Source organism: Gadus chalcogrammus, chromosome 10 (assembly GCF_026213295.1).
Source record: "Gadus chalcogrammus isolate NIFS_2021 chromosome 10, NIFS_Gcha_1.0, whole genome shotgun sequence".
Classification (NCBI taxonomy): Eukaryota; Metazoa; Chordata; class Actinopteri; order Gadiformes; family Gadidae; genus Gadus; species Gadus chalcogrammus.
This window is the reverse complement of record NC_079421.1, coordinates 22,439,605-22,464,415: the sequence shown is the minus strand read 5'-3', so window position 1 is coordinate 22,464,415 and position 24,811 is coordinate 22,439,605. Positions and strand designations below refer to the sequence as shown.

The 24,811-nt window shown below is 50.8% G+C and overlaps 2 protein-coding genes across 3 annotated transcripts in view; one reads left to right on the top strand and one right to left on the bottom strand.

Moving 5' to 3' along the window:
• sfxn1 (sideroflexin 1) overlaps window positions 1-5,576 on the top strand; it is a 10,924-nt gene extending 5,348 nt beyond the window's left edge. Inside the window, exons 7-11 of the mRNA XM_056600828.1 lie at window positions 841-968; window positions 1,092-1,141; window positions 1,402-1,451; window positions 1,824-1,871; window positions 2,044-5,576. Coding sequence (XP_056456803.1) covers window positions 841-968; window positions 1,092-1,141; window positions 1,402-1,451; window positions 1,824-1,871; window positions 2,044-2,140 — 373 coding nt within the window. The 3' untranslated portion in view covers window positions 2,141-5,576. The remainder of the gene's footprint in view (window positions 1-840; window positions 969-1,091; window positions 1,142-1,401; window positions 1,452-1,823; window positions 1,872-2,043) is intronic.
• Window positions 2,365-24,811, bottom strand: atp7a (ATPase copper transporting alpha). Of its 2 annotated transcripts, none has more exons than XM_056600805.1 (23): window positions 24,742-24,811; window positions 23,803-23,939; window positions 20,706-21,255; window positions 18,789-19,487; window positions 18,271-18,483; window positions 17,825-17,988; window positions 17,454-17,615; window positions 16,417-16,493; window positions 16,050-16,272; window positions 15,126-15,359; window positions 14,826-14,917; window positions 14,133-14,260; window positions 12,914-13,068; window positions 12,216-12,350; window positions 11,690-11,884; window positions 10,858-11,040; window positions 10,083-10,284; window positions 9,477-9,623; window positions 8,773-8,915; window positions 8,022-8,225; window positions 7,239-7,356; window positions 6,757-6,859; window positions 2,365-6,298 (listed from the first exon to the last, which is right to left on the bottom strand). In XM_056600805.1, the coding sequence occupies exons 2-23, from the start codon at window positions 23,920-23,922 to the stop codon at window positions 6,022-6,024; spliced, it is 4,524 nt and encodes a 1,507-aa protein (XP_056456780.1). In that variant the 5' UTR covers window positions 23,923-23,939; window positions 24,742-24,811; the 3' UTR covers window positions 2,365-6,021. The 2 variants fall into 2 exon arrangements, with proteins under 2 accessions (XP_056456780.1, XP_056456779.1); XM_056600804.1 differs by having other exon boundaries at window positions 23,803-23,936.

Genomic DNA, 24,811 nt, shown 5'->3' with positions numbered 1-24,811 from the left:
TGAGGAGGCACAGACCCATACTGCTCCTTTAACCATCAACATCCCCCTAATGAGACAAAGGTGAGGGGGCACAGACCCATACTGCTCCTTTAACCATCAACATCCCCCTAATGAGACAAAGGTGAGGGGGCACAGACCCATACTGCTCCTTTAACCATCAAAATCCCCCTAATGAGACAAAGGTGAGGGGGCACAGACCCATACTGCTCCTTTAACCATCAACATCCCCCTAATGAGACAAAGGTGAGGAGGCACAGACCCATACTGCTCCTTTAACCATCCAAACAAAGGTGAGGGGGCACAGACCCATACTGCTCCTTTAACCATCCAGACAAAGGTGAGGGGGCACAGACCCATACTGCTCCTTTAACCATCCAGACAAAGGTGAGGGGGCACAGACCCATACTGCTCCTTTAACCATCCAGACAAAGGTGAGGGGGCACAGACCCATACTGCTCCTTTAACCATCCAGACAAAGGTGAGGGGGCACAGACCCATACTGCTCCTTTAACCATCCAGACAAAGGTGAGGGGGCACAGACCCATACTGCTCCTTTAACCATCCAGACAAAGGTGAGGGGGCACAGACCCATACTGCTCCTTTAACCATCCAGACAAAGCCACCACAACCCCCCCCCCCCCCCCCCCCCCCCTGACAGATCCCTCGACCAGCGATATTTTGTTGTTTCTCTTTATTCCGACCAATGACCTCACTGAGAGTCGCTGTGGATAAGAGCGTCTGCTGAATGTCCTGAATGGGAATGTCCTCCTACCCTGAAGAGCGGAAGGACACCAGGATAAGAAACGATAACATTCTCCCTTCTCGGAAAACTACTCGCAGGGAACTGAAGCACGGCATTCCCATCACGGACGAGAACGACAACCGTCTGGGGGAGTCCACGCAGGCGGCGCAGCAGGCCATCTCCCAGGTGGTGGTCTCCAGGATCCTCATGGCCTCTCCCGGGATGGGTAGGAGCACGCCTGACCCTCGACCCCTGTGGAGACACACATGCTCCTGATAGGCTGATGTGGTCACATGTCTGGTATGTCTCAGTCTCTATGTTCATGGATTTCATGTCGTTGTTCTTTCAGCTATCCCCCCGTTCCTAATGAATCACTTGGAGAAGAAGGCCTTCTTGAGGGTAAGAGTTATTTTTGAAACGTAGGATCTTTAAAAGACACACCCTTGTTTACTTTAGTCTGTAGGGAGAGTTTCTAACCCTACACCTCAGAACTAAACACAACCTCATAAGATATCCCCGTGCGCCGTCCAGCTCACACCACTTGGTGTTGACACATGAGGTGAATGAGCGGCGCCTCGGGCCACGAGGTCACTCCACTGCTACGGCCCCCTCCCATGCCTTTGTGTTCCTCACTGCGTGTTTCTGCATGGTCTTTTCAGAAGTTCCCATGGATGAGCGCACCCATTCAAGTGGGGCTGGTTGGATTCTGGTGAGTAGTCAGAGATGGTCCGCTGATAAGCCACCATCCGCAGTTCTTTAGAAACGCCACTCCTGACGCGTGACACGTCATCCAAAGTCAAGTCACACGACGGTCTTCCCAATGAGCGTGGTGGGAGATCGCTCTGCAACCATGTAGCCAAGAATAGCTCCCGTCCTGAGACCTCAGGAATGTTGGATCTAGGTTTTGTTTACCATTTACATTCATAATCTCGCTGGCTAGGGTTTTGTGTTTAAGTGCCAAACATCAGTATGCTACCTTCACATCCAGTGCAGGGTTTTGTTGAGCTAGGCTGTGCAGCCTTTCAGAGCAGCTATGTCTCCGCCTGGGAGCAGAGATCTCACTCTCGTGTTTTTTTTACAGCCTGGTGTTCGCCACTCCACTCTGCTGTGCCCTCTTTCCACAAAAGAGGTGAGTGACCATGGCTGAGCTTACGCAGGTCTGTCAGGAGGACTTCCATCTGAACCACTACCACTCCGTGGCTAACGCAGCGCTACCTAATTGCATGTTTCTCAACCTAAACATGACATCCCAGCCCCATCTCGGTGCTCCAACCCGTCCTCTCCTCTCTCTCCTCCCCCAGCTCCATGTCGGTGAGCCGGTTGGAGCCGGAGCTGCAGGAGAAGATCCGCGCGAGTCACCCGGGGGTGGAGAGGGTGTTCTTCAACAAGGGGCTATAGAGGAGCGCCCCCCCCCCCCACCAGCCACCCCCACCCCCCCAAAGAAGCACTGCCATGCCGTCACAAGGCAGCAGTCCTCTGAGCACAGTCCTCATCACCTGCTAGCTCATCCCTTCATCTCGTTCAGCGTGCCAAAGTTATGTTTGCTACTCTTCATCCTCACTCTCCAGATCGACTCCTCCTCCTCCTCCTCCTCCTCCTCCTCCTCATCACTCTCCCCCAGGATTTGTCTACTCTAGTCATTTTTAGGAGATTCTTTTTTGTAGATCCTGCTCTGTGGTTGGGTGATTGTGTAAAATTACATTGGGGAACATTTGCGTCATGCCGGACCTCATGAAAATGATGTTTTTCATGGCGGTTGTAGTGGAAAGTGGTTATCGTGGTGATGATTATTATTATTTTTGTATTCTTCACGGTACAGTTTCAGTCTGTGACTTGTTCAGGTGTCGGTGCCAAATCATTGTTTTACTTCTCTTAACATAGTGCTACGTCGTTCAGCTGTTCCTGAGGGACTCAAACCTTCGTTGAGTTGAGATCTTCTTCCCATTCCATGCATCTGCCAAAACTCAACACTCCCGATTTACCTCTCAACACACACAACCTCCTCATGTCAGTGCCATTTCAAAACCACAATTAAGAGTAAATCGCCAAATGTGTGATGCCACAAGTGTTGGGGCTTTCGGATTACTGAGGATAGAATCTTAAAGAAGAAAATAAATCAATATTCTGGGATTCTCCCTACACAATGTGATGCTATGCTGGTAGTGACTTAGACCAACAGGGTGCTATCTGACATCTTGCTGTAATTAATGCCAAACATGCATGATCAAACCCCAGCGGGCATCAGTGCACCATACCACACGCTTCTCTGAGTCCATGCCAGTCTTAGGACAGTTAGCTACATCATTGCTCTATTGACCTTGACCATGTTTTCATTTTCACACGTGAACTGTCGCAATGCTCATCCATTTTTTTTTTTATCTGTATTTCTGTACGTTGACAAAGCATTCGGTAACTTTTACCTCTCCCCTTTAAGCCCGCCGGTGTCATGACCGTTGCCATTGTACAGCTGTGTGACATTTAAGAGGATTTATGAGGGAGGATTTGAGATTTCCCAGAGACAGGAGAACTCCTGTGCTTTTCTGCGCCACTGAAAAGCATACGATGAGCTCATGGTTCAATTAAAGCACAGGGGACAACACAAGGACCACAAATACTGAACGATGCAACATAATGGAAGTATGTGGACCTTCTCTATCTTGCAACAAATAATCTGAAGTCTCTAAGACATGCATGACGAGATCGGGTCCTTTGTTTCCCAGAGTAAGACGGTGTAGCTCAGTTTGTGACGGTTTAGCTTCGTTTGGTGTATGAAGGTGACCTTCGTGTTCTTTGTCCTCATACTTGTGAAACACAAAACCAAGCCAATATAGTATATGATATCCATTCTAAGGAAGCCAGGTGAAACCTTATGAAAAACAGTATTTTCAATGAATAGTAATAACAGATACACAGTATTAATGTGCAGGGATACAAATTAACTTGGCTGGGACAATTGTGTTTTAATGATCTAAAAGTACTTAATTTGCTTGCAACATTCTGTGTATTTGTGGTGTATTAATGTATAATTAAGAATGATCTATTTGCATATGTCGGTGTATTCGATTATTTCAAATAATCATTTCAGAGAATCGACTAAATTGGGGTTTATTCTCTAGAGTATATGGTATATAAATGCTTGTTGTTCCAGTGTCTTTGTGGATGAATGTAGCATTTTCAAAATGTTGTTAAAAACGGCAGTGTTTCATCTGAATACCACGGCCTACTGGATTGTACATCGCTCAAAGCACAATGTTGGAAGAGATCTAAAATGCTGTAAATCTGAACTTCATAATATAAATCAAGAATCTGAACACTCATGGCTCTGACGTAGTAGGCCTGCCCTTAATCATTGAGCAAATTGGAGCAGATTATCAGTGATAATAAGGCTATGTTTTCTGTTTTTGATAGCCAACCGTCTGGTAGGCTTTCTGAGTGCCCCCTATACTCTCCCACAACCTTATTTAACCCACTCAATGAACATCCCTTAACAATGTAGCTACCTTGCATCAACTGTCCCTTCAGCCAGATTGATAGTGAACATGTTTTTATTTTGTTTGATGAGATGGTGTGTTGGTATTTGTCATGCACTACATCCAGATGGTTTTAGAGTTAGGCTGAATGGATTCAATAAAAGTGGTGAAACATGAGTCTATTAGCAGCAGTTACCAGTAGCCTACTGAAGGAGATGCCAACTTCACATTCTTGACTCTTCACAATCTCACGCAAATAACTCATGGCAGAATAAACCTTTATTTGAAGACATCAAAATATAAATATGGACAACATGACTAACACGAGAAAACACTTCTAACACGGACATAGCGCATCATTAGCGTGTTTCGGTACGGACCTACCGCTGACTCGGTTAGAGAAACAGAATATACGTCATGAAGTAGGCACTCTCCATACAGCAGTATCACTCTATATTGCAGATGAAAAGGAATTTCAAACAACCGCCGGAGTATCTTGTAGTGTTAATATGTGGACCATGCCATTCCTAAATAGACCCCGTCAAACAAGTTTGAGACAAATCACCTTAAGGCTGAATAGTCTCGCGCTGACCTGGAAATCTGTTCTGTCTTGCTACTGAGTTTTAACCCATGAACCAAAACCTATTTTCAATTATCAGCAGTAGGGGCAAAATTACACGTTGATAATGAAAACTGTACACTATTTTGATTTGTTTGAATCTTTAAGATGAACACAAATGCGTATTTTCTTTCTTTCACACATGGCACTGTTGGGTTTAGGGGACACTGACAAGAGAAAGTTTGATAAACAATAGAAATAGAAATGATTTTATGTACGTTACAAAAAACCAGTTGCATACTTTGATAAAATGTTGATGGAGCTTCAATTTATTCAAAGTGAATGATCACATTCTTTGAAGGAATACAGCATTGAAAGCGGTCTAGGGGGGAAAAAATGAAATCCCAAGCCTCTAGTTCAAGGCTACGGTTTGAACGATTGTCCTACGTTTTCTTCTACAAAGGCGTCTGCTTCAGGCTCAAGGCTCAATGCTCACACGTGGCACTACGGAATAACATCCTGCTACTGGAAGGCCAAGTTACCGACAGAAAGGTTGAGTTTCTGCACATTCAGTTCAAGGAACCTGGTTCCCACTGGTCGCCGTGGTGTAATCTTTGGAATGTGTTGATAGCTGTGGCGGCTTAAAAAACTGGCACTTAGGATATATGTAAATCACACCTCATTTTCAAATCAAGATTAAAAGAAGTCTAAAGCAAGTTCATCACTTCTTAGACTTTTACATGATTCATAGGTAGGTACTTCTTCCTTTTTTGGAACATAGAAATCGAGCAAAGGCATCTGTACTAACAAATATTACTTCATTTCCGACACATAAAACAAAATTGATAAATAAGGGTGATATAAATACTCTCTTCTAATATACAGTATTGGTATAACATTTCTCCGTTCCCACCCTCAGGAGGCCGCCCAGTGTGTCTTTGGATAGAGAGAGATATCAGGGTGGTACGCGCAGGGCCCCCAAAGCCACGAGGTGAGCGTCACCTTTTGGTCGGACCGCTCTGGGCTCCCGGCTCCCTGCTGTGGAAGCTAGACTCAGGGTTACGACGCCGCCCCCATACCGCCTCTACCCCTCTACCGGGGGACGAGGCACCCCGTCGCGGTAGGCCTAAACCCGCAGCAGACGAGACGGCCGTCTGACCCCCACCAACATACTAACCGGCGGCGCCGGCGGTCCGCCCTGGCGCCCTTCGTCCTCCGGTCGGACGCTCGACTCCGCCGCCCGTCGAGGTCTACACAAACTCCTCGTCGCAGAGCGACTCCCCCACCAGCAGCGAGTGCTTGTCGGGCTCGCTGAGCGCCAGGCTGTGGATGGAGAGCTTGTCCGAGCGCAGCGAGCTGATGGAGGCGCGGCTGTAGTTGACGATGCGGTCCAGGAGGCTGAGCTTGGGCGAGGCGCGCCGCAGGTCGCCCATGCCGATGTGGACGCTGACGTCCGACAGGCTGCCCGGACGCCGCTTCACGTTGCCCAGCTGGGCCTCCAGTTTCTCCGCGGTGGGCTTGGCGTAACTGATGGGGGGGGGGAGAGGCGGGGGATTCAATTAGACGTACTTAAGATCAATTAAACAAATGTTCCCATCGCGGCTTCGCCAAGGACCATAACTCATATAACTTCATAACTCATAACTTCCCCTGACTTGATCAGGGAACCGATGTCTGAAGGGAGGCTGTTACTGCGTCGCCCCGAAGGATTACAAGAGCAGATTGATGAGAACACATTACCATACCTCGCAAAAACAATAGCTGCTCACCCACTCACTCACTCATCATAGTGTCAAGAGTGTGTGTTTGTATTTTAGTCCTGCTGATGAGTCATGATTTGTCATCAAAGCAAAAACTTAAAAGAAAAATGTAAAATCATTTAAAAAAGATAGTATTCGCTCATCGTATTAGTTCGACCTTTGTTTCAGGCCTGCTAACAGCCGGGTTGGTTTGGCCTCGACGGTCCTAGCCTGAGAGACGTTTACCATTTGAGCAGCAGGGAGGAGACCACCACGGAGACGGACGACAGCGCCATGGCAGCGGAGCCCATCCAGGGCTGCAGCACCAGACCGACGGGCATGAACACACCTGGAGGAGACAGGTGTGGGCGTCGTCAGGGAACACCCCTCCTTTGATCGCAGTCACAAAACCAATTCAATACTAAACTGTAAATGGACTGCATTTATACCGCGCTTTTCTAACCAGTGGCCTCTCAAAGCACTTCACAGTATCGCCTAACATTCACCCGTTCATGCACACATTCACACACTGACAGCAGTCTCAGCCACGCAGGGCGACAGCCAGCTGCTCAGGAGCAGTCAGGGTGAGGCGTCTCGCTCAGGGTCACCTCGACACTCGGCTAGGAGGAGCCGGGGGTCGAACCAGCAACCTTCCGGTTCCCAGCCGACCCGCTCACCCCCTGAGCCCACCGCTGATAACCCGGCCCTACGACGCTCCCATCACCTACCGGCCGCGATGGGAATGCCGACCAGGTTGTAGATGAGGGCGAAGACGAAGTTGATGCGGATCCTCTTGACGGTCTTCATGGAGAGGTCGATGCTAGCCACCACGTCCAGAAGGTCGTTCTGAAGGGGGGGGGGGGGAGAGACAGTCAGGGCAGGACTCCATTCAACATGAAGGAAGAGAGACAGTGAGGGGACTGGGAGAAAGAGAGACAGTGAGGGGACTGGGAGAAAGAGACAGTGAGGGCAGGACTCCATTCAACACGGAGGACTCGAGAACACAGCCTTGAGAGCTTGTGCATCAGAATGCATCATGGGATTCTTTGTTCCGCCATATTGAGAGGAATCCGGAGAGCTGGAGTACGGTCAAACCCTGAAATCAACGTTAATATACCGTAATCCAGGCTAGGGAAAAGGTTGTTCTGCCGCCTCTCGCATGAGTACCGTTGTGGCGGTTTCATATTGATGCTGCTACTTATCTAGACCTACTTTGTTATTGTGATCTTGTGTTGTTGCTTCTATGTGTCTGCTGAGGAACCAAGCCTAATAATTATACTCGTGCGTACTTGAACACTAAGATGTAATAAAAGAAAACTCTGATCTGATAAACAAAAATGTACCAAGAAACGACCAAAGGAACACAGCAACAAACATTCCAACGCTTCCAAAATGGCAGCCCTCCACTTTGCGTCATCGCGCCGGCACTGACACTGAGCCCTATCGGAGCATTCGACGGTCGCCGTGGCAGCGGAGGGTACGTCGGCGTCGCCATGGCAACTCGTCCTCACCCTGATCAGCACCACGTCTGCCGCCTCGATGGCCACGTCCGTGCCCGTTCCTATGGCGATGCCCACGTCGGCCATGGCCAGGGCGGGGGAGTCGTTGACGCCGTCGCCCACCATGGCCACCCGCTTCCCCGAGCGCTGCAGCTGCTCCACCTTGGCCACCTTGTGGGAGGGCAGCACCTCCGCAAACACCTTCCTGATGCCCACCTGTGAGAGAACCACAAGGGTATAAAACCATAAACACTTTGTAGAGGTGGGAACGACCTCCATAGCGCCATCCCTTTACACCAGAGCGACGCGTCGGCTAAGAGGCGTTAATGCTGGTGTTCTACTGCCCCCCGGTGGTCAACCAGGGGAATTTATTTATTATGTTCATCTTTTTGAGTAGTATATATATTACTAAATATAAATAGTACTTAGCATTGTATAGCATCTTATCCTAGCTATCTTTGTTGTATACTGGTAATGGGTTAACCTAGTGATTGTTGGGGCTCAGCACTTGTTTCTATAAACATCCTTACTGTACCGACCAAGATATTGTTTCACCTTCTTCTGACAAATTCTTAGAATCAATGCAAAAAAACCACTGTCTTTTTGGTTTGTTACAATCCCAATTATTATCACACAAACTCAGCATTTCTATGATACGCCTATCTATGATGAGCGCTGTGGTCCAGACAGCCCAGCTGAAGACCTACACCTGAAACCTGTTTACAACCCGGCTGTCCCTCATCGCCCCCCCCCCGGTCTGTACCTGGGCGGCGATGGCCCGGGCCGTCTTGCTGTTGTCGCCGGTCATCAGGATGACCTCCAGGCCCATGAGGTTCAGCGTGCGGACCGCCAGCTCCGCCTCCGGCTTCACCGTGTCGGCCACGGCGATCATAGCGCACAGCAGGCCTGAAGAACACACGGCCAGGGAACAGTGTAAGGCCAGGAGCCTGCAGGACTGGAAGCAAGGTTAGCCTGGGCTGAGATAACGGGGGTTAGATAAGGCTACGATAAAGGGGGCGGGGTCTAGCTCACGGGACAGGAAGAACAGATCAGGTTACGGTCAAGAAAGAATAGTTACGATAAAGTAGGAACAGCTTTGTTAGATAAAGGAAGAATAGTTGAGGTTATGATGAGAGAAGAATAGTTTAGGATATAATAAAGGAAGAATAGTTAAGGTTATGATAAATGACGAATAGTTAAGGATACGGTCAAGGAAGAATAGTTACGATAAGGTAAGAACAGCTTTGTTAGATAAAGGAAGAATAGTTGAGCTTATGATCGAGTGAGAACAGCGATGTTATGAAGAGGAAGAGGAGTTGAGGTTATTGATGAACAGCGTTGTTATAAAGAGGAAGAGGAGTTGAGGTTATGATGAACAGCGTTGTTATGAAGAGGAAGAGGAGTTGGTGTTATGATGAACAGCGTTGTTATGAAGAGGAGGAGCCCTGGGTGCTGCACGCCGCTCACCGTCGACGGCCACCAGCACCGCGGTGCGTCCGCTGCGCTCGTGCTCCACCATGGCCTCGTCGACGTCGGGCAGCACGGGCAGCGCGTTGCGCGTCATCCACTCGCGGTTCCCGATCAGGACGGTGTAGGAGGCTGACTGGACAAGGGCTGCAGAGAGGAGACGCATGATTTAAGAGCCCCTGATTGGACGGGCTCATCACAGGCCTGAGACGGCAGGCATGGGATCATTTATTTCATTTTTTTATTTTTGTTATTTTAGTCTGAGCGTTTCAATTGATGATCGCTGTCGGGAAATACGGACAAAATACTTTCAGAAGACCGTTATAAATTAAAAGGCTTACCCTAGTACTAAACCCTGGTACTAAACAGTTTAAAATACTTTAAGCTAGTAGAGGTTTTAAACGGTCTAAAATGCTTTAAGCTAGCAGTAATAATAAACCGTTTAAAATACAACATGCCTGCAGGGGTTTAAAACGGCTTTAATACTTTGAGCTAGCAGAGGTTTTAAACAGTTTTCAATGCTCTAAGCTAGCAGTCGTTTTCACGGGTTTAAAATACTTTATGCCTGCAGAGGTTTTAAACGACGTTAACGACGGTCTTGCGTACTGAGGGGCTCTGGGTCCATGATGAGGGGGTGGGCCGCGGTGGGGGTCCGCCCGTCTCCGATCTGCACCAGGATGCCGTTGCGCTGGTTGTTGTCGTCCTCGCTCCTCTGCAGGTTGTCGACGCTGCTGACCAGGCAGCGGATCCCGCAGCCCGCCACCGTCTGGAAGTCGGAGCAGGCGCCCAGCGACTCACTGCCCAGCTCCTGGGGGCAGAGAGGGGGCAACGAGGTCAGCGGCAGGGGGGGGACCCAACGGAGCACTCCGCTCTGGGTCTGACCCGCACGGTGGAGTTCACCATCAGTGGGATTCTTCATCACAATTCAATATTTCTGAATGAATTTGTTGGGAATAATCAAGGTCAATTTGTTGCTGCCAACCGTTTGTCCATAATGAACAGGGGAACTCAGGTATTACAATAAGTTACATCAATCATTACTTATACATGGAGGCTCACAGGATGACAGCAAAACAGTTCACGGTCTGTCCCCAAGCACTTACACGGTACACCGGGCCCTTGGTCGATAAATAACCAATCAACACCAGAGGGAACAAGTACGGTTTAGAACAACAACAATGTCTCTTTCTCTTTTCTCTTAAGGCTCAGACCCATCAGGTTGATAGATGCGCACACACACACACACACACACACACACACACACACACACACACACACACACACACACACACACACACACACACACACACACACACACCTAAATGAATGAGTGAATGAATGAGTGATGGATGGGTGGATGGGTGGATGGGGCGAGCCCGACCTGCTTGCAGTACTTGGTGATGGCGGACCCCAGCGGGTGCTCGCTGCTGTTCTCCGCCGTGCCGACCACGGCCAGCAGCCGGGAGCGGGGCATGCGGTTGGCCTCCACCACGATCTTCAGCTGCACCACCTCGGGGGCGCCGTAGGTGATGGTGCCGGTCTTGTCGAACACCACCGTCTGGATCTGACCCGCCCGCGGAGAGGAGGCGGTTAAAGGGGGGGTTCTCCGGAGGGGGTTAAAGGGGGGGTAACATGCCACCAGGTGTGAGTGGGGTCAGCCTTTAGAAGCCGTAGTGACTGGATGGATCAGTCCACCAGCCGCCCGGTGGACTGTAGCCAATGATCCGTATCTATCCATCACACATCGAGGTGGACACGCCACTTATTATGTCACTACAACAAAGGAAAAGGCAGACTTTCAACGGCTCCTAATAAAGTGAGGGATGCACCACCTCATTTAAACAACAGACCAGCTGGAGATGGTTGCTTACCACCAGCTAACTGGTTTATTCTGCTAATACAAGTTACCAGCAACGACACGATATGAGCTACTTATATCTAAAAAATTATTGGGTGTTTTATGGAATCACTTTGTTCATCACAAATGTTCTTCCAGGGTGCTTTGTGCATAATTTTTGCTGCGTTGTCTAGGAAACATCTGGTCCATAGTTATATTCAGCCGTAATATACCTTTGTGGAGCATTGATTCAGAACAGTTCAAGGCAGACGTGTCCCACCGCTGCAAACTAATGCACACCCTGGAACCTCACTGACCAATCAGGGTCGAGTATTTAACAATGACCCAAGGGCCCCCCACCTCCCCGCTCACCCACCTTGTGGGCCATCTCCAGGGGCTCGCCCCCCTTGATGAGGATGCCGTTCTGTGCGCCCACGCCCGTGCCCACCATGACGGCGGTGGGCGTGGCCAGGCCCAGCGAGCAGGGGCACGCGATGCACAGCACCGTGATGGAGGCCTGGAAGGCGAAGCGCACCACCGCCTCCGCCTCAGAGATGCTCTTGTCGTAGCCCTGAGTGTGGGGGGGGGGGGGGGGGGCGATAGGTGAGGCATAGGTCAGCCCTACTTTAATCCATCACTTAACTTGTCTTTTATGCGTTTTAAATTAATTTCTTATTTGGCCCATATCACTGTGCAAACGTTTGTCAACGGTGAGCAGGGGAACTCAAGTTTATACAAGTTATATCAATTATTGCATATATAACGTTTTTGGGAGGCAAAATGGACACCAGGGGGCGGTGTTGCTTTTTAAAATCAGGCACAACAGAGCAACAGACGAAAACAACATCATGACGTCATCAAGTGTCTGGAACGTTAAGACACGGAGTTAACGAAGAGCTTACCGGAAAGTACTTCTGGACCAGAGGGAAGTTGAGGAAGCCGATGAGGATCCAGGCGCAGAGCGTGAGTAGCGACACGACCACGATGAACGGCACGAAGTAACCGCTGATCTTATCGGCGTACTGCTGGATGGGAGCCTGGAACACACGGTACCGCTCAGACACCCTGAGAGACTAACCACCTCTACTACTACCAGCTAGCCAGCACTGATCCAGCTCACTCAGATCAACGCACCTCAGATTAGCATCGTGTAGCGTCTCATCCTAGCTATCTTTGTTTAATACGTGGAACAGGTTAACATAACAATAAGGTTGTTAGTGCTTGGCACTTGTTACTATGAACATCCTTACTGTACCGACAGCAATATATGGCTGTTTCTCTATCTTCTGACAAACGTACTTATTGTAAGTCCCAATAACCTAATTTTATTGTATTATGATGTTTTTACAGGAAGCACTTCGAGTCTGCTTCATGTACGAAAAGTGCGATATAAATAAAGTTGCCTTGCTTTGCCTAAGTCGCTTCGGGTAAAAGCGTCTGCTAAATGCCCCAAAGGTCAATGTCACGAGGAGCAAGGCACCAGGACAGCGGGTAGCGGGCGTTGAACCCTAACCCTAACCCTGACACCACACACACTATCCCGCCCCGATGATGAACATCCCCCAGAGAGAGTATCACTCCGCCCTGAGGCCCCGCCCACCTTGGAGGTCTGGGCCTCCTCCACCAGCTTGACGATCTGGGACAGGGTGGTGTCCAGGCCCACGTGGGTGGCGCTGATCAGCAGGGAGCCGTTCTGGTTGATGGAGCCGGCGATCACCGTGCTGCCCGGCTTCTTGGTGACCGGCATGGCCTCGCCTGGACGCACGGAGGACACACAACCAGGGTCACAGCACAGCACAACACAGCACTACACAACCTAACACAACACCACAACCAGGGTCACAGCACAACTCAGAGCACAGCACAACAACACAACCAGGGTCACAGCAAAGCACAACACCACAAGCAGGCTCAGAGCACAACACAATACAACACAACACCACAAGCAGGCTCAGAGCACAACACAGCACAACACAACACAACACCACAAGCAGGCTCAGAGCACAACACAGCACAACACAACACAACAACACAAGCAGGCTCAGAGCACAACACAGCACAACATAACACAACACAGCACAACAACTCAAGGTGGCTCAGAGCACAACACAACAGATCACATTCAGCCTCAGGAATCCCGTTCTACAGCCTGAATCCATCGGTCTGAATCCTAATTTTCCGGGGATTTCGTTTGATGCTCGATCAATCGCTAGCAAAGCTCGCCCAGGTAACGTGCGTAGAATATTTGCTTTGTTTAGGTGGGACCGCACCTCAAGACAGTATGCAGTATCATCACAAACAGTGTACACAATAACACAGCCAGGCTCAGGAACACAACTAATCCTAGGGATCAATCGCAGCCTAAGACCCAAATAGAAATGTGAATTTTCCGTCTGCCAAGTATGTGGCGGTTCGCTTGATGATCAGAAATCACACAGAGTTCAGTGATTTGTGCGTATTTTTGCCATTTAAACTTTCCTGGGAATTTCGCCTGATGCTCGAACATTCACATGAGAAAGGTTTGCGGTTAATGCTAGCAAACCTCGCCCAGGTAACACGCGTAGAGTATTCGCTTTCACTTTAGGTGTGACCGCACCTGAAGACAGTATGCTCAAACATCATCAACAAGGCATTTTTAAATCTTTATGTGAACGTCTGCTTCATATCACTACGGATCTTATGAAAACATACCGTCTGTACGAATGTGAACGACGTTGTTGCTTGAATGCTGAATGATCACTTGCTGCACCATCCAGTTTTCAGCACTCAATAATAATGTTAATAATAGTAATAAAACTCCTAGGAATGGTCATATCCACCTGTGATGAGAGACTCGTCCGCCATGGAGTGTCCCTCGATGACGCGCCCGTCCACGGGGAACTTCCCCCCGGGGACCACCTTCACCACGTCGCCCCTCTGCACCAGCTCCACGTCCACCTGCTCCTCACTGCAGGGCCACAACCACGGCTAGGGTCAGACAGGGGCCCCGTGGGCCCCCTCATTATACCAGGACCCGAGGGTCACCACGGACACAAGGGACTCTCGAGGGTCACCACGGACACAAGGGACTCTCGAGGGTCACCACGGACACAAGGGACTCCAGAGTCACCACGGACACAAGTGACTCTCGAGGGTCACCACGGACACAAGTGACTCCAGAGCCCCTAAGTCACTTGTAACATAAGAATCACGAAGTCACAAGTGACTGTAGTTCAACATTACCATATACTCAAAAATACATTTACGTATATATTTTGTAAGACTCATATGAATGATTAAAGCATACATTTTTGAGAGAGTCTCACGTTTAGCTCCAACTAGGAATTTCCCACATGCAACCAAAGTGTGGGATTCCCCACCCACATCCATACCGATGGTGAGTTGTAATCCGACTCCCAGTGCGACACACAATTGGTTGTTGTTAGCAAAGGGAAATGAAAACCAGAGAGGAGGAGGAGGAGGAGGAGGAGGAGGGGGAGGAGGAGGAGGGGGAGGAGGAGGAGGGGGGGTACCTGCGGACAGACTTGTCACTGTTGAGCGTGACCACGGTCGCCTCTGTGGCCTGCAGTGACATCAGCTTGGAAAGAGCTTCTGACGTCTTGCTCTGGTCCGGACAGAAAGGCAGACGACATCAAACAGACGGTAGAAACACAGCCGGTAACAAAACAGCAGCCTCAAAGGAGGCCTTCTGGATCCTTTTCTACAGGAGCGTTCCACATGTGGGATTCAAACCCAGGCTGTGAGACCCCCACCCTCACCACCACTAGCCTGTATGCGTCACCGATGTCAGCGCATGGCGTGCGCCACCGTACCTTGGCTATCTGCTCCAGCCAGCGGCCCAGCGAGATGAAGACGAAGAGCATGGGCGGCGTGTCGAAGAAGGTGATGGGGTTGACCGTGGCCTGCTCCGCCATGGCCACCAGCAGCACCACCAGCGAGTAGCTGAAGGCGATGGTGGTGGCTAGCACGATCAGCACGTCCATGTTGGCCGAGCGGTGCTTCAGGGCCTTGTAGGCCTGCACGTAGAAGTACCGTCCGCCGATGAACTGGGGAGGAGGGCAGACAAAGGCTTGTATTCACCGCAGGGGGACGCACGCACCACCGGCTCGGGCTCCCCTTACTCTACGGCCCCCGGAGGAACAGGGGCCTCTTTCACCGCAGTCGGAGGTGCGGTGTTCATGTCTGCTCTGTGTTCATCGAGTGTGAAGTGGAGCTGGTGGCGGACGTGGCGAAGTCACCGTATTGGGCGTTTGTCGACTAATCTTAAAAGGTAACGGGGAATCGGCAGCAGAGCAGCAGTCGGCTGCAGCTTGGCCGTGTTCAGCGGCACCTAAGCTGTGTTCTAATTCATTACTCGGTCTGTTTTAGCGTGTTGCGGTGACATCGACTGGATGGTTAACCGGCCAGCACCCCATCACTGATTTAAAATGTCGCCTGCATGTATTTATGTCAATTATGGCACGCATTGCACTCCTGATCATCCCTGGAAGGAGGTTTCCCCACTCTGAAGGAGGGACCCCCCACTCTGAAGGAGGGACCCCCACTCTGAAGGAGGGACCCCCAACTCTGAAGGAGGGACCCCCCACTCTGAAGGAGGGATCCCCCACCCTGAAGGAGGGACCCCCCTTTGAGACTGTACCGGTGACTAAGCGCCATACAAATACAATTTAATTGGACTGAATATCGTGTGGGCGTCTGCGGTCCACGGAGGTAGAAGCCCCCCGAACGAGTCCTACCTGCACGGGCACACAGAAGAGGAAGGAGAGCAGGTTCATGACGGAGAGCCCCGGGAGCAGCTGGCGCTCCAGGAACATGGAGGAGTGGTCGTGGACGTAGTCCTCGGCCGAGGCGTTGTGGTGGTGGGCTGTCTGCATCTGGTGGTCCACGATCATCATGTACATCATCATGCCCATCACCGGCACGCAGAAGAACAGGCTGACCAGGAAGGACTTCCTCCACCTGGAGGACAACGGAGAGGGCGGAGCGCAATGGAACCAAAATACCTGACATTTTTGAACAATTGAAAAATGAAATATTTTGCGTTGAGAGAATGAGTTCGTGCCACCAGAAACACACAGATTGACGCCCACACACACCACTTACTGCTGTATCTCAGTGCTATGGTCCAGGTGACTTCCTGTTCGGTCCCTCTTCACCAGTGAAGCTTCAAAACCCAGGCTCTACCAATTAGATCAACTCTTTTAATCATTCAAGTCTTTGAACAACAAGACCCAGATAAAACACATCATCAGGTGAACACAGACCCCAGTGTGATTCAGCATGACCAAACACCACTCATCATAACCAGAACCACTATTTGTATGTAAACTTTTGAAAACAGGTTGCGACGTGCTTTGCAAGAAGACATCATGAAGACAACATAACGTAAAAACAAAGACTGATGTGCCGCAGGATCAAACGTCACACAGTCAAAGTGGAACACAAGGCAGTGAGCTGGGAGATACTGTCTGTCCGGCCTAAAGCCCACGGTCGTAACAAGCAGCCGGTAAACAAGCAGCCGGTAAATCACCTTTCAACATTTTTGAATTTGGATCGTGCGGAGGGGGTAAGGGTCACATGTGACAGATTAGTGTTGGTTTTCTGACTTAATGAATCTCAGAATTTTGAGTTTGAATCAGAATTCTACGATTATCTACGAGTGAATTTGGACTATAATCTCATAATTCTGATTTTAAAATCAGAACTCTACGATTAAAGTCAGAATTATGGGCAGGCGACCTGTAAGGCGCCCGGGTCAGTGAGGTTCACTTGGCGACACACAGCGTGGGAACCACAGGCTGACCTACGGAAGAGGATCAGGGCAACATGTGAATCAGAGGTTAAAGGTCAGGAGTCTGACTTTAAACTCAGAACTCAAAAATGGGGCCCCAATCCACTTCCAAAGGATCGCACTCCAAATACAAACCCGTGTGTTTGTGCGTGCGTGCGTTTGTGCGTGCGTGCGTGTGTTTGTGCGTGCGTGCATGTGTGTGTTTGTTCGTGCTTGTGTTTGTGCGTGCATGTGTGCGTGCGTGCGTGCCTCTATCGTTGACCCAGCCCTCCCCATAAAGCCTGGGACTGGACCCCGCCCGCTCTAGTGTCCCCCTGAGGACCGGGGGTCCGTGATTAAGGGTGCTCACCTCCAGCCACCGGATCACGTCTCGGGGCCCCGTCACCTCGGGGTCGTACTTGACGTGCGCCTTGTTGGTTGCCAGGGCGACGGACACGTAGATAATCCCCTTCTGCTTCATGAGGCTGGACTCAATCTTGTGCACGCAGGAGGCGCACGTCATGCCTCTGACCTTAGGGTGCAGACATCAACACGGGGACTCAGAGTCACACCACTGAACGACGGAGAGCCACCCGCCGCCCACGGCCAGTCCGGTCATGTGACTATGAAGCGGCGCTTCATGGTCACATGACCGGACTGCCCGTGGGCGCGGTGTGACTGTGGCCCTCAGACCGAGGGGCTGAGGTCTGATGATGATCGTTGGGAACGTCGGGGACTCACCACCAGCTCCAGGCTCCCGTCCGAGCCCTCGTAGTTCTCCATGACCGAGGCGGTGAAGCCCAGCTCCCGCACGCACTCGGCGATGTCCAGCGGCTCCGTGACGTCGGGGTTGTAGCGCACCTCCGCCTTGCTGGCCATCAGGGCCACCAGCACCGAGTAGATGCCTGCGCAACACGGGAACGATAAGCGCACTGCGTGGAGACAGCGCTGCCCTACACAAGTGGCCGCTCAAAGCGCTTTGCGACACGGCCGGACATTCATGCACACATTCGCACGCCGACGGCGGCTGTCGACCACGCAGGGCGACAGCCGGCTCGTCGGGAGCAGTCAGGGTGAGGCGCCCTCGCTCAGGGACACCTCGACACTCCGATAGGAGGAGCCGGGGATCGAACCAGCGACCCTCCGGTTACGGGTCATGTTAACCGTGTAAGGCGCCTGGTACCCACCGGGTTCGTTCTTGAGGTTGCGCTCGATGTTGGCCACGCAGGAAGCGCAGGTCATGCCTCCGATCTGGATGAAGCACTTGGAGTGGGGGCCGCCCTTCCCCCCCGGCGTGCCCTCCTTCTCGGGTTCGCTCTCCGCCTCCTTCTCCTTCTCCTTCAGAGGCTCGGGGCTCATCAGGGGGTTGGGGCAGGCCAGCGGCACCAGGCTGTTGGTCGCTATGGGAACCATGCACAGTCATCAGCGATGATTGGAGTGCTCGGCTACAACACGTTCACATGGACCGCTGCGGCTGGCGTGTTAATTATCGTTAGCACTTATAAAAAGTCACAACAAAGGAATCATTTAGGGAAAATTAAGGGAAAGGTTGCAAAATGCTCCAAATGTAAATGTGATTGATTGATATAATAATACGAGATATGAGAGTGGAGAGGAGGATGTCACTGATTATAACATTGTTAATTAAATAACAATGAATGAGCGTCTCCTCAACTGGTCCACCGAGCCCAGACCACCTCCTCACCCGTCAGGAAGGCGTCGAAGCCCATGTCCTCCACGGCCTCCCTCAGGTCCTCAGGGCCGGTGAGCAGCGGGTCGTACTCGAACGTCCCTCGGTGCTCCGCCAGGGACACGCGCGCCGACCGCACCCCGCTGCGCTGCGAGAGCGTCCCCTCGATGGACCGCACGCACGAGCCGCACGTCATCCCCTCGATGCGGACCTCCACCGTCTGGGACAGCGCCGGGGAGCGGGACGCGGCGGGGGCGCTCAGGGGCCCGCCGGCGCCCCAGAGCTGGGTGGTGAACGTCCCCGGGGGCAGGGCCTCGATGGCCTGCCGCAGCCGGGGCACGGTGACGCTGAGCGGGTCGTAGCAGACGGACGCCTTCCCCGTCTCCAGGCAGACCGCCACGGAGGACACCCCCGGGAGCCCGCCCACGCTGCCCTCGATGTTGACCACGCACGAGCGGCAGTGCATGCCCCCCACCCGCAGCGCCACGGCAACCAAGTCCACGAAGACCTCCGCCTCCTCCGACGGCTCCGGCGGCTCCGTCGGCCGCTGGGCGTCCACCAGACGCTCCAGCTCGCTGGGAGACAGCTTCAGGGGGCGGGGCTTGGACCGGGCGACGGCCTTGAAGCCGGCCACGGCCACCTGGTCGATGATGGTCTGGACGGTGATGAGGTAGGGCAGGTAGACGACGGTGGCCTCCTGGGACTCCAGAGCCACTGGAAGTTAATGTTAATGTAGCAGATGGTTGGATAAGATTAGAGGAGTCCGGAGGAAGATGCCAAAGTGGTTAACAACCAATAAAACACACCACAACTAAACACAGTGTATCCTTTAGAAATAACACCGGGTTGGCTTTGCTCAGGCATTGGTCAGCCCAGGGTAAGATTAGTTTGATTTAAATAAAGACTTGGGAACAATGTTTGGATAGCTCATTGTTCAATGTTATAAACGCTTCAAGAATGTGACATGAATCCATGCCTTGGGAGGAGAAGTTCACAGACAATCACCGCAAATGCTCCTGTCACTTCAGACCCTGTAAAAACCATATCAGCCGCAGATCTTATGAGTCACTCCTGAAATCCTGACCAAATTGTCACGATGACACATAGAAAAGCTGACACGTACAATCCACTCACAAGACTAACACACTCCCAACTGGCTTCTGCAATGGGTTTCATTTTTACGCAATACTAGAGCTTCCTTTATATTGACTATTAATACCTAAACTCCTTTCCAACGCCTACTGCGGGGAAGGAAGTGTGAACCAGCTCCAATCTTCTCCGATGTCCTTGTACTATTGTTTGCCTAAACAAGATCAACTAGTTGTATAATTGGATCTGCTCCAGTTAACAAAAACATTGAATGATTGGCAGGTTATTTTATATTCGATTGACTGCTTTTGTTTGGTCAATCGACTGTAATGCTGAAGTATTGCCCAGTATCAGCCGAACTGGTCATTTTTATTTGTATTTGTCTGCCTTCTTATTGTTGTTGTTGTTGTTCTTCTTCTTCCTGTTGAAGCTGTGTTTTGGATGTGGTCATTTGTATGACTTTGTTATCTTAAGACCCTGGCGGCAAAACTGACATCCCCTTCAGGGAAAAGAACGATCGTGAACTTGGACTCGAGATACAACATCTTGTTTTGAAGGGGGTCAGCGAAACGGAGACACAGTACAAAAGAAACTAAAACAGAAGTACAGTTACGAACCTAAAAGACAGACACCCCAACAATGCACCCTCAGACTTCACATCCCTTTCAGTTTACTAATCCCCACCACACCCAACCTCATTTAGCAAATCACAGTGCCTTCAGCAGTGGTGCGCTACGCACTAATAAACATCGCACAGAAAAACAGAACACGACCGAGAGAGATAATAAAAGACGAGGTCGATAAACAAACCAAAGGGACGTAGAAACAAGAGCAGCAGCTGACCTCTGATCTTCTGCACCCCCTTCAGCTTCCCCACCTTCCCCTCGATGGTGGTGGTGCAGGAATGGCAGGTCATGCCCTCGACGGACAGCTTCACCAGCGCCACGCCCGACCCCGTGCTGCGCGGCGGCTGCGGGGGGGAGAGGGAGGAGGACGGGGAGGGGGGGGAGGGGGGGGAGGAGGGGGGGGAGGCGCGGCGTGCGGGGCTGGCGGAGGCGGGGGTCTCCGGCGCCATGGCCACGCCCGTCACCACCTCCCCCAGCTGGGGCGCGGTGGTCAGGGAGGGCACGAAGACGACGGAGAGACCCCCGGCGCTCTCCCTGACGTCCAGCACCCCCTGGACGCGGGACAGACGGGCCAGGGCCTCCTGGGCGGCCCCGGGCCCCGGCCCCGGGGTGGGCAGCAGCAGGGTCTCCGTGGGGACCGGCTCGGCGGAGCTGGGGTCCGGCGGGCTGGACTCGAAGCCCATGTCCTCCACCGCCTCGCACAGAGACGCCGGGCTCTGGAGGCTGGGGTCGAACAGCACCGCGGCACTCCTCAGCTCCAGGGACACCTGGAGACACGACGGGGGGTCACGGGACCACCTCACGATGAGTACACCACAGGGGGGTCACGGGACCACCTCACGATGAGTACACCACGGGGGGGTCACGGGACCACCTCACGATGAGTACACCACGGGGGGGTCACGGGACCACCTCACGGTGAGTACACCACGGGGGGGGTCACGGGACCACCTCACGATGAGTACAGCAGTCAGAAGAAAGAGGAACAACAATATACCTCTGAGGGTACCGTAAGGATGTTCATTGAGCCAAGGGACAAGCACCAACAACCGCTAGGTTCACCCATTCCCCGTACACAACAACATGGCTAGGATAAGATGCTACACAAGTACTATTTTTAAGTCCAAGGACGTACAACATAGTCCATAAGAGGGAGGTTGGGGGGGTTTGGGGGGTATGCTATGCAGAGGTGAACTCTGCATAGCATACCCGGTCGATCCTTCTCCAAAACGGCTGTGTAATCGAGTGCACTTCAACTATTCAGGCATTAAGTGCAATGCCTGGCAACCAGGCTGATCCATTCAGTCAGCGGTCAGTCATATTGTGAAGTATTTGCATTAGGACCCTGAATCAATGGGCTTTAAGAGCCCCCAGGGGTGGAAAGCCATAAACAATACAACCCAGGCGCCCGTCGCCGTTCTTATCTCGTCAGCCGTGCCGGCCATATATTTAAAAAGCAGAAGATGAGTGCGTTTGTCTTTGGAGAGTTGTGACTGCGGCGCGACCCTTTGCTCTCCCTCTACAGCGAGGAGGAAACATGTGACGCACTGAAGCAGTCACCTGACACAGAGTTAACAAAGCACAGTTGGGAACCAAGAGGCGGTGTGCGTGTTTGTGCGTGTGCGTGTGCGTGTGTGTGTGTGTGTGTTTTAAGAGAAAAAGCATGTGGTAAACCAATGATTATGTACTCAATCATGGTATACGGGACATAAATAGATACAGGAAAGGAAAGGAAAAAGAAGCAAATCCCGAGATGTTTACGAGCTCTAAGTGCGTTACAAAGCCCCTAATTCCATTTGACTGGGAGCACAGATTGCTTTCTGACCTGGGGGACACAGCTCCGCAAAGGGCAGAGCTCTTACGGGACAAACTATTACGTTATCTCTTCATTTGGCCCAAGCCCGCGGGGTAAACACAGGACAGAGGAAAGAGCAGGCCTCCGTGTTATTACGTCCCATGCCAGTTAGACCCCGAGTCAATAGCCATGGGCTACGCACGGAGACCTTTTGGCTAGCAAAAGGTCACACAAGTTTGCCCAGTGCAGAGTTCAATCTCCTTCCACCGCTCCCGCATATGGCGCGTTTCCACTGCAGGGTGCGGAACGGATCGGATCGCAAAGGTGCGGGTCGGGTCGCGTTTCCACCGCCAAAAGTGGGCGTGACCCAGACTTTGCCGTACCCGTTCCGGCCCCATTCTCGGGACTCCTCCGTTGCGGTACCCAAAACGAGACCCGACGCCTGAAAGGGTCCCGTGAAATTCTAGCTACACCCCCCCTCCGTTGATTGGTCGACAGAATCGTCACTTCCGGGTGACGCGGGGATAAAAACAAACAAACAGTAGCCTCGAGGTATTATTCTTTACAATTAACATGTCGCGTAAAAAGCTTGCTTGGGCGAACAAGGAGGTGGAGACGTTCGTCTGCATTCTTGGGGAGGAAGACGTTGTTTACGATGTTTACTTAGCTGCCGCGGCGATCGACATCCGGCCTACCACCAAGGGTACTGTCGGCAGTGGAAACGCGACCTCGGAACTGAGCTGGGCTATACCGCCCCCTCCCTACCGCACCTTTGCGATCCGATCCGTTCCGCACCCTGCAGTGGAAACGCGGCATTACATGGACATTAGCGTAGCATTGGACGACATTAGCATATGCTGCGCTAATGTCCGTTGTGATCACTGTCGTTGCTTGGATGACGGTTGTTATTGTGCGTTACAGTGTAACACATGCACCATGCATGTACAATGCATGTGTTACACAGAGACTCATCTCCCCTATAGCAGCACTTCAGGGAGGAGGCGGGACAAAACTGGGCAGGAAACCAAAAGCATAAAAGGGGCGGAGTCACACCGTGTGTTCTGATTCGTTTACGAAGATTTTCTACCGGAGAGAAACTGATCTACGCAAGTCGACAAAGCTTTCAGAAGGGGATTTAAAGAAGTGTATTCCTACAGTTGCCAGTCAATACGGTGTTGATTTGTTTACTCTTTACTAGCGCTGGTCGAGTTTGCATTTGCTGTAAATAGCCAATTACGCAATAAACGATCCCCACTTCAAGAGACATGTTGAGGCAAAACAATTATGACGACAACAAAATAGAAATTGCCCTGTTCCAAGATCCCACAATCAGACCTTAGATTACTTAAAGAATGACGCCAGCGTCATACTTTAAGTAATCTAAGGTCTGATTTATGAGAGTAAACAAACACTGACGCAGAACAGTTAAGTAAAGTGAGTCTCAGCGTGCCTGTGGTTCGACACACACCCCATTCGCTGCATTCCTTCACCAGTGTGTATCTTTAATGTTTAGCGGTACCTTAATGTGGACGACTCCAGGCAGTGCTCCAACTCGCTGTTCTATGGACTGGACACATGAGCCACACGTCATGCCTTCCACCTCCAGACGCACTGATCGCAGATCAGCTTCCTGAGCCATCTTAAGGCTCCTGTCTGCTGGAGGAAGGGACACATGTTGATCCGAGTACAGTCTGAACACCCAGCACAGCGCTTCAATATCTACATCAATGTGAACTACAGCCATCTGTATTGCCGCAGTCAATGGGGCTTTTCCAAGTAGGATCAATCAATGAAATACGAACAATTCATCAATTCATATTTTGAAACTATTGTGAAGTATGAGAAATTATTATATAGTAATAGGCTTTTTTTCTATTTTGTAACAAACTATTTGTGTTATAAAACTGTAACTACTATTTGGTTATTTTCTGAAGCTCAACTCCTATTGGGTTTTAGTAAATCCTTCGTAGAAAAATGCCTTCTTAAATCCATATTTTTGGGAAAACAGGGAACAATATATTTCCTACTTAAGCAATGGTTTGTTCATGCTTTGGATATTACGACCACTGAAACACTTTATACGATTTAGAAATAATGACAAGAGATGGTTCTGGAAACTGATGAAAGAAATGCAATGTAACTGACACAGGATTAAAAATAGATTGTATGAAGCATCAATTAAATACATTATTCGCCTAGTCAACAGTAAACAGAAGTGTATATAAAATATAGAACTGAGCTTTAATCAAATCGACCAAAAAAAAAAAAAAAACATCTTAAATTACAATAACAGCCACCTAAGTACAAATTCTCTCCCCAACATGCGTGTTAACTTTGTTCTTCTAAGCATCCAAGACATAAAGCACCAGAACAAAGAGAAACCAACACGATCAAACACCTTTGATCCTACTTTTCCACAGCATCTTCTAATAATAATGCGATAGTTATTGGCTCTTACCCCTGAGTAGCTCTGCTGTGGTTCATAGGCAGGGTCTGATCCAGCCTAGCCACCCCGCTGGGCTCTGATC

What these genes read in the sequence shown, in the direction of transcription:
- atp7a (XM_056600805.1), bottom strand. Translation starts at nt 23,922, where the DNA reads ATGGCTCAGGAAGCTGATCTGCGATCAGTGCGTCTGGAGGTGGAAGGC. An exon ending in CTTCGACGCCTTCCTGACGG is followed by an intron (nt 18,484 to 18,788) that starts GTGAGGAGGTGG and finishes TGGTTCCCATAG; the next exon opens with CGACCAACAGCCTGGTGCCG. An exon ending in TGGTCCAGAAGTACTTTCCG is followed by an intron (nt 11,885 to 12,215) that starts GTAAGCTCTTCG and finishes CCCCACACTCAG; the next exon opens with GGCTACGACAAGAGCATCTC.